Source organism: Actinia tenebrosa, unplaced genomic scaffold, assembly GCF_029948245.1.
Source record: "Actinia tenebrosa isolate PJP-AT-01 unplaced genomic scaffold, QUT_ActTen_1.0 PGA_scaffold13__45_contigs__length_12533684, whole genome shotgun sequence".
Lineage (NCBI taxonomy): Eukaryota > Metazoa > Cnidaria > Anthozoa > Actiniaria > Actiniidae > Actinia > Actinia tenebrosa.
The window spans coordinates 3,545,623-3,560,538 of NW_028292573.1; the positions used below are offsets into that span (position 1 = coordinate 3,545,623).

Here is a 14,916-nt window from a genome sequence, read left to right on the forward strand (position 1 = left end):
AGTAATTAGAAGCGCAGACCCAATTAAGATTTTTCTCTAGATTCTAACGGGGACTATTAATCACTATAGCGGTCTTTTTGGCATATCTTTCATTAGCACCTCATTAAAATAAACCATAAATATTTTTCGTCAAAAAAAAAAAAAAAAAAAAAAAAAAATCGTAATATATAATATAGTGTAAATGAAAACAAGAGTACAAGTAATGAAACGACAATAAAATAATTATTATATATAAAATAATTATTATTTTATATTTAGGATAGTACGGCTGATTGGTCGAAAACTGTGCTTTATTAGTGAACAGAGCACAGTGTTGACGCCATCCGCGCGACGCGAAGTGTTGGTAGATCCTACGACCGTCTTTCTTTTTGCGTAAATTAATTCAATACCGAAATAAAATTAGTAACTATGTAATAAAACAACTAAAACAGCTTTTTCCGTGCTCCCTTCAGTAGTAAATCACTTAGGAAGCACCGTAAGGACTCAAGAAGTGCGAGGAGCACTCGCCTACGGCTCGGGCTTCTCCTTACACTTCCTTCGCGCATATGCCGCTTCGTGTGCATATTACTGAAAGGAGCACGGAAAAAGCTGTTTTATTTGTTAAATGATGATAAACAATTATAAATAATAATAATAAATGATAATAATAATATTAATAATAAAATAATAATCATGAAAAATAATAATGATAATAAATGAAAGAAAAGCAACTTTTATGTTATACTATTTGTCGTCTAGTACTAGGGCTTTTTTATCGATATATTTACTAGAGGAGATTTTTCACGCTAGCTGCTCCCTTAACTCATTCGGAAAGTATCAAAAACAGCTGATAAAATATCGAAAGGCATCGTTTTATCGTCCCCGTCAACAGCTATCTATTACTGGTTTTTTTTTTCGTCGTTAAATTTAGAATGATTTTTTTGGCAAAAACAGTTATTTTTCATTTGTTGCTCGGTGTGTTGTTCACACGAAATTTAATTTTGAACACAGTAAGAAAAGATGGTCTACATGTGGCACAAATATATTGGACGAGAGGTACCGTCTCTTCAATTGCTTTTATTCATTGTTTGCCTTTTACGTTTTCTTTTTTGTGCGCAAAAAATGAGTTGTGGGCAAAAACTAAAAATAATAATTGATAATAATAATAATATAAATAAATAAATAAATGAATAAATAAATAAATAAGTAAATAAATGAGTGAGTGAGTGAATGAATGAATAAATAAATAATTAATTAGTTAATAAGAGAGAAAGAAAAGTGCAAGAAGTGTGAAAGGATTAGGCAAGCAAGAAATAAGGGGGAAAAAGGTAGAGTAAAGGGAGTGGATAAGGAAAACGGGAAGAGAATGGGAGATGAAAGAAAAAGTAAAGAGTGGAAAACAGAAGTGTGATCAACACTCTAACAGAGTGAAAAACAGTAAGAGATGAGAAGAGGAGAGGAGAGGAGAGGAGAGGAAAAGTAAGGGGAGGAAAGTGGATGAGGAAAGAAGGAAAAAGGAAAGAGCATGAAAAAGGAAGAGAATATAAAATGGAAGAGAATAAAACGAAAACGTGAAATGAAGAGAACCACAAATGAAAAGAAGCGAAATAGAAAAACACATAGAGAATAGAAGAAAAAGATAAAGGGAAATGAAAGAAAAGAAAGAAAAGAAAGAAAGGAGAGAAAAAAACAGAAGGGGAAGCCAGTGCCCAAATACATCTTCATAGCAGAAGTAACTAAAAAAACAAACTTCAAAGACTCCAGCTCGAGAAGTATTCTATTTCATACCAAAAATCTCATATTATATTCCAATTGTTTAAACATGCTGTTATCATGTTGGTCAGCAGACTGTATACGGAAACAACCTGTGCAGGCGCACTAGGAAGAACACATTGACACTAAGAAATTTCGTACACAGAGTTCCTCGGTGTCGTTCCTTCCCGAAGACTGGTACCGGTTATGAAGAGAACACCACATATCTTAGTATTTTTGAGTCGTTTACATTTAGTGTAAATATCGATTAGCATCGTTTGTTAAATTTTTACATCCTAAAGACACCGAAGTTTGTGTGTTTGATGGGCGCGTTGAGTGCAGCACTTAGACTCAGCCCAAGGACTGTCCGTGTGTCTGCTGGGTCGATCACACCGTCATCCCATAGCCTAGAGGAAAAAGAAGATTAGCTGCTAGAATAATATTATGTGCAAGTATAATAAATATACTAGGCAATATGAAAACCTATCATGAGAATGGATGGATGGATGGATGGGTGGGTGGGTGGGTTGGTTGGTTGGTTGGGTGGATGGATGGATGGATGGGTGGACATTGGTGGGGATGGAAGGATGGAAGGATGGATGGATGATAGGTGGAAGATAGATGGATTGAAGGAGGGTTGGTTGGTTGGCTGGGCAGGGATGGATGGATGGAGGGAGGGAGGGAGGGAGGGATGGATGGATGGATGGATGGGTGGTTTGAAGGGAGACAACGTTAATCCATGAGATGATGCTAACGGTAAAGATGCTTGTAATATAATGCGCCCCTGATGACAATCAAAAGATCTTTATTACCTTGATGAAGAAAAATAAGGATGACCTTCTAATTCATATCGCTCCATTACTGGTATTTTAATAGCATCTTCTTCTTCTTTACTAAACTGTTAAAATACAATTTAAATTTTTTTTAGCTTCCTAAGATTCAAATTTAGTTGCAGAATTTTTTCCTTTGCTTCTCTGTCTTCTTTTTGGGTTAATTTCTTTTTTATTTCAAGGTGCAGAATAATTTCGCTGGTATTAACACAGGAGAAGAATAATCTATAGTTTCATTTTCTAATATCTTTTCTGTCGTTGCTGTTTTCTTTCTTTTTTTTTTTGTTTTTGTTTTTGAACTTATTTATTTTAACAGCTTGGTTGTTTTATTTTTTCTTTTCTCTCTTTTTCTTGTTCCCTTCACACTGCCCTTCATCTGATAGTTTACTTCTACCCATTAAGCTTACCGTTTTTCCTTCTCTTTCTCTTTGGTCACGTGACACAGTAGTGAGAACCGTCGCGGCCTGTTCACCACCCATGACTGATATTCTAGAGTTCGGCCACATGTAGAGAAAGCGAGGACTGGGGAAGAAAGGACTCATGTTAACAGCTCATTGCTTCAGGGAGATTGTGGATGGCTCCGACTCCCGTTAGTTACCGTTGCTATGTCCCACAAGCTTAACAAATGATCTAGAATATCACTTGGTCTGTTGCTTAAGCATTAAAGAAGCTAGAGTTACACTTGGCTACGCCTCGTGTGACTCTTACGCTTCCTTCGTGCTTAAGCAACCTCACGCGTGCACCCAAAACTCGATGAAAGCACGCTAATCAATGACCAATCATTTAGATTTTCGACTGACTAGCCTCGCATTCAAGTGGAAACACAAAAGCGTTTGCGCATGTATGACAGGCTAGTCAGTCCAGAACAATAGTTATTCAAATTGGCCGCCAATTTTCGATTCGGTGTATAACATACCCATATGCTCGTCCACACATCCCATAATTTCCTGCCCCAAAGCTGCCACCAATGATGACGGTGATCTTAGGGACCTGCGCACACGACACAGCATTCACCATCTTTGCACCGTTCTTGGCTATGCCACCTTTTTCGTACTCCTTACCAACCATAAAACCTGCAATTAGTTGCATATTAATGAGCTAAACTCTCTATTTGAAGGCGAATTATGGTGATTTCTGATATCTGCCAGTAGTGATTGGCTCTCAGCAGTGTGATTAAATCCCGAATGACGCCATTTTGAATTTTAAATCGTACTGTTTTGAAGAGCCACACGGTCGTGCAATTTTGTAATCACTCGTATGATTTCAGACCAAATTGCACTCCAGTTTGTTTAAATACTAATATGAATTTTAGCCCTCTTTCACTCACATTCAAAGCGCTAGTTAAAATGTCCCCTAAAGAGGTGACGGGAAACAAGCCTGCTTTTGAAAGAGAAATATTTATAAATCTTGTACGTGTGGATGATTGGATATTGAAAGCTTTAAAAACTCGCTCTGATTGGCTCATATATGCAGCCACGACCATAACAACATTTGACGACTTTATGAGAAGGGTGACACTTGACAGCCGCAACTGAGCCCTGTTGAGGCCCTTCAATGTCTTTAAATGAGGCGATACAACTATTTGCAGATATTTTTAAGCAAGGAAAGCACATTCTGAGCGGATATTATAAGAACTAAGTGTAAGTCTGGCCAAAGGAAAGAGAAAAGAGATTAATCTTTTTGTTACCTGTAATATTTTGCAAGAAAAGGAGAGGTATATTTCGTTTGCAGCACAGCTCAATAAAGTGTGTTCCTTTGAGCGCCGATTCCGAGAAGAGGACACCATTGTTACCAATGATTCCCACAGGATAGCCATGGATTCGAGCGAACCCTACAGATAAGAGTATGTACATTATCAAACTCGATCATAATCAACACTATTTTCATTGTTACCACCACCACCATTGTCATCGTAAACATATACACCTTCATCATCATCATCATCATCATCACCAACATCATCATTGTCATCACCGATGACATTATCATCAATGTAAACATATACACCTTCATCACCACCACCATCATCATTGTCACAAACACAACCACCACCAACAACAACATTATCAATATACACCTTCATCATCATTATCATCATCCCCATCATCACCATCATCATTGTCACCACCACCACCACCATTATCATCAATGTAAACATGCACACCTTTATGATCATGATCATGATCCCCACCAACATCATCGTCACAACCTCCACCACCATCATAATCATCATCATTGTCACCACCACCACCACCATCATCATCATCAATGTAAACATATACAACTTATCGTCATTATCATCATTACTATCACAGCCACCACCATTATCATCACTATCATTGTATTAAAGGAGGTGTTGTGTAAGTTCTACCTCACCTGTAACCAAGGTATCTCCATACAAGGCTTTGAACTCATCAAACTTACTCCCATCAACGATTCGTGCAATCACCTGGAGATGAGAGAATATATAATCTAGATTAGCTCCAGGACAACCAAATGAATATGAACATCCAACTTGTGAACCCAGTAAATGACTGCTCAGGTCACGAGTCTTTCCTGTAGCTCAGTGGTTAGAGTGTCCGGCAGGTTTCCAGAAGGTCATGGGTGTGATTCCTATCAGGGACTCTGATTTTTTTCTGAGTTCCTTCAGCTAGATACAAATGATAATAATTTCTGTGAATTCAAATAGTTTCTTACTAAAGAGCACTGTGAGTACTCCACCAAACCATATACCAGTACAGACAGGTAAAATCACTCAAGAAAGTGGCTCTAAAACAGGAAATGTAGATGTACCTCTCTGATGTCATAGGACCTCTTCAGATCTGTGCCAACTATGCCATAGATGTCATCAGCGTCATAGAGAGGATCCTCTGGGGGTTCAATGGTCACCTGGATTAGAACATACAAACAAACAGAAAAACAAATTGTTAGCATGCAGATCAACAGCAGCAAAGGAGCCCGGCTCAAATAGATTGCTTGATTGCTTTACAGTAGTGGACAAGATGGATTGGAGTGGGCCGATGGCTGGTCTGTTGACTACATTGGAACAAGCCCTAGTCCTGAGACAAAACTGATTCCTGGACTCGGAATCACATGTAAGTTGAATTTGTAAAGTCTCTCCCTTGATTCGAAGGTTTTTCTCTGCCCTCCCCATCATAATTCGATCTGTGAGTTAGCCATGCTCTGGCTTAGATCAGTCCAAATGTTGTTTCAGGGATTGATAAAATTCGAAGATCTGTTGACTGGTCAGACATGGGTTTGAGCTTCAGCCAGACAACATGTAGGGTTTCAAAATAACTGCAGAGAAGATCAGACTGCCTTTACCTGCACATTTTAGTAATCAAATGAGAGGTTGTCAAATTATTTAGCAACTTGATAAACATACCTGAGGATTCTTTTTATAGTTAAGATTCTTTACACAGTTTCTTGCTTCATGTAGAGCATGCAAGTCATTGACAGCATAGTAATCTGTTACTCCGGATGTGCTATGAAATGCATGGTAAAAAAAGACAAGAAAATGTTAGTTTGATGTGCACAGTAGCAAACACGTAGTACAACATTTTATACAAGAAAGAAAAAATGAAAGGGAAAGGGAACGGTCGAAGCATGGATGGATGGAAGAAAGGATGAACAATTGCAAGAAGGAAGAAAAGAAGAGAAGAAAAGAAAAGAAAAGGTAGCTAATGGCAAAGAAAGAAAAGGAAAGGAAAGGAAAGGAAAGGAAGGAAGGGAAGGGAAGGGAAGGGAAGGGAAGGGAAGGGAAGGGAAGGGAAGGGAAGGGAAGGGAAGGGAAAGGAACTGTACTTGTCCCAGTCATTCAACTTGATTGCTCCTGCCAAAGATTTATGCTCCAGTACACCACAGATAAATTGCCTTTAAAAGCAAGTCTCAATGAGGTCAAAGACTTAATTTACTCACCGACAGTGAAGGTCTGCACCACCTAATTCTTCTGCACTTACAACCTCTTGGGTTGCAGCCTTGACCTAAGTAACAAAAGAATGAGCTTACACCTTAACATACGGTAAATGATCATGTATGAACGAGTTAGTATTGCATGAATGAGTCCTGAACTGAGAAAAGGCCTAGGAGTCAACCATGTATTGTTTTTGCATGTCTTGCAACCATGGTGCATTTGTGGTCTAACTTCAGTACGAACACCTTTTGTTTATTATTCCTCATATTATGGTAAACGAATGAGAAGAAAACTTGAAGACCCTTTAAAAACATTTTACAGTAATAATAATCATCGCCTGACATTTCAGACATGAGTCCTTTATTGGAGTAAAATGGTAAATTGATTCTTGTACAAAGTTAGACCAGAATATGCCATGCTTATCAAACTCACGATATTATAATAAATAGTCATTACTCACCAGGGGTGGTCCACCAAGGAAGATTGTCCCTTGCTGTTTTACAATAATACTCTCATCAGCCATGGCAGGTACATAGGCACCACCCGCTGTACATGACCCCAATACCACTGCTATCTGGAAAAACAAACACAATCTGGCATCCTCACTTATAACCGATCAATGTGAATTGTAGTCTGTATCCCTTACTATTGCTGACTGATTGACTGACTGACTGACTGACTGAGTGACTGACTGACTGACTGGGTGACTGACTGACTGGGTGACTGAGTGACTGGCTGACTGAGTGACTGGCTGACTGAGTGACTGAGTGACTGGGTGACTGGCTGACTGAGTGACTGGGTGACTGGGTGACTAAGTGACTGGGTGACTGACCCATTGATGAACTGAGTGGCCACTTGTTTACAGATGACCAAACTGCCTCAACACAAAGATTGTTATGGAGATATTTACACGTTGGTTAATTATGTTTAGATGAATGCAATTTGCACCATTCGCCCTTTGCCCCTTCAATCTTATTTGAAATAGCTGTAAATAATTGATACCAAAGTTTTTACCTGAGCAATACCCTTAGAAGACATTTGAGCTTGGTTGTAAAATATTCGTCCAAAATGCATTTTGTCTGGGAAAACATCAGCTTGTCTAGGAAGATTAGCTCCACCAGAATCAACTACAAAATAGAAAAATAAGTTTAAAAATGTCATTTAAAAGAACATCAATTTCCTTATAATTCTCTCACCAGTTTCATTAGGGTACATGTATGAAGGTTGGCTTAGTGGCCTGGGTTCTTATGGATTCAATTCTTTGACTCGACATCACATGTGGCTACAACAGTCTTTTGGTCTTTCTCTTGAATGAATGGTGGTATGGGTGGCAGTAGTGGTTTACTGTTTGCCTCTTACCTCTCCCGTCTCGAGCCCTGGCTCAGACTGGATCATATGTGAATTGAGTTTGTTTGACGTGTTGTTCTCTTTCTTGCCACAAGGGTTTCCTTTGGGTTCTCCAGTTTCCTCCCTCCATAAAAATCAACATGTGAGTCTAAGTGTTGTGTGTCATAATATAGAATGTAGTAGTAGTGCATGTGTAGTAAACCTCATGGAAAAGCACTGTATAGGGGGATGTACTAATGTAAAATATATACTGAGGGCTTTTCTCTGGACTCTCGAAACCCAACATGTTAGTTTCCATTCAATCTCTAAGTTAGAAGCGCCCCGGCTTAGATCAGCCCTGAGGCTGTTTCAGAATAGAGATAAAATTTGAAGGTAACAAAGAAATTTTAATTGAATTACCTAGATAAATACAAGGAAGCCTATTCTCAGCAGCAATTTCTTGAGCCCGTACATGTTTCTTGACTGTGATTGGATAGTATGATCCACCCTTGACGGTTGGGTCATTTGCAACTACCATACATTCAACTCTGATGAGAATTAAAGAATGACAATTATAAGAAATATTTGTAAAGCCTTACACTTCAAATGAAATGAAATGAAATTTGGATTTAGTGGATATCCTTCAAATGCTGGCTCATTTTTATTCCTTTTTTTGTTAATATAATAGAAAACACATGTGTTCCAGTCAAGGTCCATCAAGTTTCAGAGTGTTTGTATTTTTGCAGTTGTGCATTCTTTACTTTACCGTTGGTATTTGCGAGCAATTAGACTGATTTGAGGCTAAGCCTGAGTAATCAAGAAACACAACGGTAATTTGGAACTCGAAGAGGGTCTATTTGGAATTCCCTGAGTTTCCATGATATCTATATATGGCTGAGTATGCTTTTGAAGTGATATGAAGTGATGGCTTTTCCACTGAGCCATGAGTGAGAGAGAATTAAGATACTTACCCATTAACACTACCAATTCCAGTTATTATTCCTCCAGCTGGCACCTCTTCTTTCCCATACAACTGATAACCAGCAAACTGAGATAACTCTAAGAATGGTGATCTAATCAAACACATAAACATGGAACAGCCATGTCAGATACATGAAATATATAAATTTTAAATATAATATATAAATTGGTGCTTGGTAAAGGAATAGCAAGTGCACAAATTTTAGGGTTTTGCTCCATTGTTCTCCGGTTTTAAAAATTAACATGTGATCCGAGTATATAAATCATAAAAATCAACATGTGATCCGAGCATTGTGGGTATAAGATAGTAAATGTAGTGGTAGTGAGTGTGAGTGAAAGCAAGCTAGCCCACATCAGTGAATGCTGCAAAAATAATCAGCCTGGTGTAACAAATAAAAGATTATTATTTTTATTGGTTTAATTACCCAGGGTCTAGAAGGTTTGCTATTCTTTCTCTTGGGAGCATCTTTCCTCTTGCTGTCTGTCTTTCTCTGGCTGACTTACTTCCACCTACACAAAGATTACAGATTGGATCTGAGCATGTGAACAATATATCATATACAATATTCCATAAATTGCCTTTAAAAAAATGCAGTCTCTGTTTATTTACATAGGAGTCAGTTCTCAAAATGCTACCTATTTGAAAACAACCTCTTAAAAAAAGTAGAACCCTTTTAAAACAGATCTTTAGCTTCAGCAGAATGTTTTCCAGTTTCAGATTTGTCATTCCCTAGAGTATCATTCCTTTGTTTAACAGTTGTACACAAGAAGACACATGAATATAGATCAAAATCATACAAAAAGTATAATTCTCAAGGGAATGACATCTTGGTCTGAAAAGGGAAAACAATAGGCACAAACTAAGGAGATCTATATAGGGACTAAAGGTACAAGGGTAAGTGACTACATAAATAGGGTGTCCATGGATACACTGAAAATGTATTAGTGCACATGTACAATCATGTACAACACATGTACAAGAGTAAATGCATTGCACTGTAATAGGGTGTCCATACTACATGTGACTTAACTAAACATATTGTTGATAATCTATTTATGTAAACTGGGTTCTGATTGGCCCAATTATGTAATATTCCAGATCACATGATCATATTAATTAATTAGCTTCATTACCTTCTTTGATTTTGTTTACTTTGGCTCTCAGATCCTCAACCACACGTTCCATATTTTCTTTATTTGTCTAGAAAATACAAGGATCTTAAGGATAATTTGTTGAAATTTGTTTAAATAATTTTCCCACAATAAATAAGCCTACGTTTGAACTGCTTCATTCATTATTAATAATTCGTCATTTTTTATCTCATATTTTGTTAGATAACCTTATATAAGAATATAGGAATATAGGAGATTAATTTACAAGGAAGAACGTATAAATCTTATCTAATGTACCTTAAAATCAGGCGAGTTTTTATCAACTTGACTCTGTACAACACTGGCCTTGGCTAAATTATGATACCACGATGAGCGTAGATAAAATCGGTTTAAACACCGATTATACCTTAAAAATACTGCTAAGCCCCTCATTATGATTCAATTAATAATATATCTAATATCTAAACGTCTACGTACTGGGGAAGGTACAAAAATGGCTTTACGAATTGAGAGATTTTTACTACAATTCGTCCGCCATTTTGTAAAAGTTACACGTGATAGCACAGGAAGCCCAGTCAGAATTTTCGTCACTCATACGGCTGCCAAAACTTATGCTGAAGGAAATAAAGGCAGGCAGTGTATTTGTGGTTAAATTTCGTATATACAAATGTTTAAGGAGGACCGAATATAAACTTCTCTGGTGTCTTATCCAAACATTTCGACATTAACTACAGATCCTACAGATACGATGTCTGTATTTATTGACTCCCAGAGCTTGGGTTTCCTGTGGTTTCGTCTTGGAAACAAAAATGGCGGTCGGGCTTGTTCTTTCTTTCCTAGCAGCATCGATTATCTTCCCTCTCTTCACACTTATTTTTTGTGGGTTTTTATTCGTTCAGAACTTGCACAAGAGGCACTCCCGCATTCCGGGACCGAAAAGAGACAGCTTCATTTGGGGAAACGTTAAAGAATTTCAACCACAGCACAACAAGAAGGCAAGGTTTCTAGTTTTCGAAGACTTGGTGGGAAAGCATGGATCTGTCTTGGTAACGTGGGATATGATCAAGCCTGTAGTTACTGTATCAGACCCAGAAGTTTTAAAATCCATCTTTAAGCCTGCAGATTTTAAAGATGTTATTTCTCGCGGAGAATTTGAGACCATTTTTGAGCAGAGATTCCTTGGAAAAGGAGGGAAATTCGACAGCTGTTCTTTTTTTGATAAGAAATTCATGGAAAGACAGATGAAGAACTTTAACCATTGTTGTGGAGCGTTCTTAGAGGAACTTAAGAAAAGGGCAAATGGTGGGGATGAAGTAAAGATGGCAGATATGTTTTCAAGATTAACATCTGATTTGATTGCTAAGGTAAGAGTGAACTAATAAGGAATGATTGAATGGATGAACGGACGGACGAAAAGACTATGTACTTATTGACTGAGTGGGAGGGCTGTACGGGAAAATATTTGCCTCGAGGTGATGCCGTATGAACCGAGCGTAGCAAGGTCCGTACAAATGACCGAGAGCCAAATATTTTGCCGTACGGCCTGACCTAACTCAGTCAATAAGCATTTTATCATATGACCCTCACGAAAAATATCAATAAAAAATAAAAGAAAGAAAGAAATAGTAAATAAAAGCTAAAAAAGAGAAAGCGCACGGATTCGAGCAGGGCCGTACGAATCCGTACGGCCCTGCTCGCTCAAAGCTGTCTGGCCCCCATCACGTGACTTTTTCCAATGGTTTTATTAGAGCACTGCGAACAGGGCCGTACAGGTCATATGATAAGTTTCTTTATTCAATCAGTTACGGTGATTCAACTTTATCATTTATTGATCACTGTATCCATTTTGATCTAGATTGCCTTTGGTTTTGACCTTAACTGCATTGCAGACTCAGATGTGCCATTTTACAAAGCATTGAGAGCTTGTCAAGAAGCATCTTGGTGGAAATTATGCAATCCTTTTCACAAGTGGGATATTGGGAGCTATGATTACCAAAATGATGTGATTGAAGCTGTCAAATACTTAAGAGATTTTGGTAAAAAGGTTATAGACAGCCGCAGGTCAGCCATGGAGGAAGGGGAAGCCATTCTTGAGGATTATCTAACAGGCATGTTCAGAGCTGTTGATGTTGATAGTTCTCTTACATTTGATGATATGTTGGATGAGTTTGTCACTGTTTTTATTGTGGGTAAGTTAAAAAAATTTTATAATCTGTAGACCCCTTACATTGCTTTCCTAGAGGAATTTAATTATACAGTAAGCTGTCCCACTTTTCCCTCCAAAATTAGTAAGGGTGAGTGTTTTGGGATTCAACCCTCTCCTTACTCCACTTACTTGGCTGCTCACTCAGCTCCAATCTCGTGGGTGTCCACAGGAATCCCAAAATATTTATCTTTACTGAGTCTGGAGGCAAAAGTGGGACCAGTCTCTCAGTCTAAGAGGAATTGTTGTTGTGGGGAAAAAATTAGGCTGGCTTTTCTTTTGAAAAAAAATCCATTGTTTGGTCGTTCAGCCTTCTCAGGACCCAGTACAAGAGGTCTATAGTTGCTTTGTAGAGAAGCTACTGCTACACTTGTATCATGACAAACCTCTGGGGGAATAAAGAGCTATTGTTTTGCAACTCGTCGGGGTATCATTGTTATTCCTTTCGTATCCTTTGGGATACTCATGAATTTTTCAAAGTAGTAAAAACGAAAAGAAAATGAATCCTCTGGAGGTTTGTCACGCTGAATTGGGAAAACATTGTCACACCACGAATAAGGTCTATTAAGATTAGTGTAGTAGTAATGCACTTGCCTCTCTGCTCTAGGGTTTTAGGTTAAATTTCTGGTCTCACATGTGAGCAGCATTACTAGAGATCTTAATTATATTAATTCAAGCGTTTTTCTCAAGATTCTCCACCAATAAGATGTAGGAGACATATATATTTTGTTTTTAAACTTCTTAATCTCACCAGGTCAGGATCAGCTCACTAGTCTTTTGTCAAACTTCCTATTGGTGCTCTTCCAGCATCCACTCATTGAAGAAAAGTAAGTTTCAAGTTTTATTACTGAAATCATTGGTGGCTTGAACTTTCTTTTTGCATTCTTATTTTTCTGAATTTTTTTTTTTGAAATGGAGATTTATCAGGTCTAGGAGCTTAAGGATTTAAATGGCATGGATAAACTTAATTGCAAAATCATTTTTAGGTTGAAAACATATATATATATAAAGCATATCATGCTTCAAAACCCCTTCTATTAGTAAACTGCATATCAAACAATTGCAAAGAAGTGTTTCCTACAATATCCAAACACTAAGAAGTGAGTTGAAAAAATGAGGCAGAGCTGATACAGGACATGGTGAATAACAAACGTTACTTGATGCAGGGTTTTAAACTTTTCATTCCTTCAATTTCTGGATTGTAGTCATACTTGCAAAACTTAGCTAGTTAAATTTTTTGTCACTCACTAAATACAAATTTCACCCGCATTTTACAAGTTGGCGAGTGTTAATTTTGTGCCCTGATTAATAATTCTTGGAGAAATAAAATGCATTACATGTAAGTTATCCAAATTTTATGCTAAAGTTAAGATCACATTCCCAAACCTCCTTCACACGAGTGATTTTCTTTGTTTTGTCTTCATGGATTATTAATGAAATTTAGAAGTAAATGTATAGGTCATTAAATTTTTTGATTAATATTTACCGGTATTTTATTTCTATATTTCTAAGGCTGTACGAAGAAGCAATCAATGTTGTCCAAGGAAGTAGAGATGTTGCCATTGAAGACCTTGATAAGCTGAACTATATGTATTGTGTTACCAAGGAGACACTGCGTCTGAATCCTCCTATCCCTGCAGTTTCCATGGAAACAACTAAAGAAGAAAAACTTGGGGGTTACTTGATTCCCGAGAAGACGACAGTCCAAATCATACCTTATATCATGCAGACTGATCCTATTGCATGGAGCAATCCCAAGGAATTTAATCCTGAAAGGTTCATGGAATCAAAAGAGTTGAGCATTGCGGCACAGTTGCCATATTGCTTGAGGAAGCATTGTTATATCAATGACAACTTTGCTGAATGTCTGGTGAAAGCTCTCTTTCCATGTTTGCTGCAGAAGTTCAAGTTCGTTCTTGTTCCTGGTCAAGATGTGAGACCACAAGAAGAGTTGACTATCTTGCCTAAAGATGGTGTTCTCTGTACAATGACTCTGATTTAGTTAAGGAAAATATATTAGCTACTAATATAAACAGTTCAAAAGCCTGTAACTTTTAAATTCTAATTGCAAAGAAAGGTGCAATGATAAGATTAATACAATCATGTAGAAGTATGACACTTCTTAATTCCCACATTCGTTGCTTCGAATTTCCTTGTTTTGTTTAGATTTGCAAGGGGATATTTTTGTTGTTTTTTTCCCCTCATACTATTACCTGTTTTAAAATAATATAATTTTAAATGAATAATAAAATAGTGGAGGCATTTGTCATGATATTGGCTCAACACACGACAAATGCAAATGGTTTGCAAATATATATACAGCCCCTGTATATATATTTATACCTTTCTTTGTAAATATGGGAAAAATTGGATATTGCATTTCATTATTGAGCCTTTCCGGTTTTTGACCTGGCTGAGGAAATTCTGGGGTAAGTGTTTGGAAACAAATTATAAAATCGTATTACTTGGGTTCTAAGAATATTTACAGTACTAGCTAGAAAAATCCTGAGGGGGAGGGGGTCAGGTGAACTGCACTGCACTGGAAATTCAGTCTCTTTTTAGTTATAAGCATGTGCTGAAACTGGTCGTGTCTATATGTGTTTTTTTTTTTTTTGCTCATTTTTTGTGCACGCATCCTCACTTATTGTGTATGGATGTCTTCGATTTCATTCCATAACACAGGAATCCCAACTTCAATTTATTTCTTTTTTCGTCTATATTGTAAAAAGCTGCAACAAAATAAAACGAAGATAAATATGTGTATTCGAGATCAATTTTTAAAATTATATTCTATAATTCATCTTTTTTACACCCGAACA

At 37.3% G+C, this 14,916-nt stretch overlaps 2 protein-coding genes across 2 annotated transcripts; one reads left to right on the forward strand and one right to left on the reverse strand.

Moving 5' to 3' along the window:
• Positions 1-1,738: 1,738 nt before the first annotated feature.
• Positions 1,739-10,436, reverse strand: LOC116288257 (methylcrotonoyl-CoA carboxylase beta chain, mitochondrial). Its single transcript, XM_089029261.1, has 16 exons — positions 10,192-10,436; positions 9,916-9,982; positions 9,207-9,291; positions 8,772-8,873; positions 8,221-8,348; positions 7,489-7,601; positions 6,935-7,048; positions 6,480-6,544; positions 5,947-6,046; positions 5,355-5,450; positions 4,938-5,010; positions 4,249-4,392; positions 3,478-3,634; positions 2,969-3,083; positions 2,544-2,629; positions 1,739-2,138 (listed from the first exon to the last, which is right to left on the reverse strand). The coding sequence occupies exons 1-16, from the start codon at positions 10,324-10,326 to the stop codon at positions 2,021-2,023; spliced, it is 1,698 nt and encodes a 565-aa protein (XP_088885387.1). The 5' UTR covers positions 10,327-10,436; the 3' UTR covers positions 1,739-2,020.
• A 260-nt stretch (positions 10,437-10,696) lies between these two features.
• LOC116288258 (cholesterol 24-hydroxylase) lies at positions 10,697-14,856 on the forward strand. The gene is made up of 4 exons (XM_031695030.2): positions 10,697-11,258; positions 11,750-12,083; positions 12,852-12,924; positions 13,610-14,856. Exons 1-4 carry the CDS (start codon positions 10,704-10,706, stop codon positions 14,097-14,099), a joined length of 1,452 nt encoding a protein of 483 aa, XP_031550890.2. The 5' UTR covers positions 10,697-10,703; the 3' UTR covers positions 14,100-14,856.
• Positions 14,857-14,916: the final 60 nt, after the last annotated feature.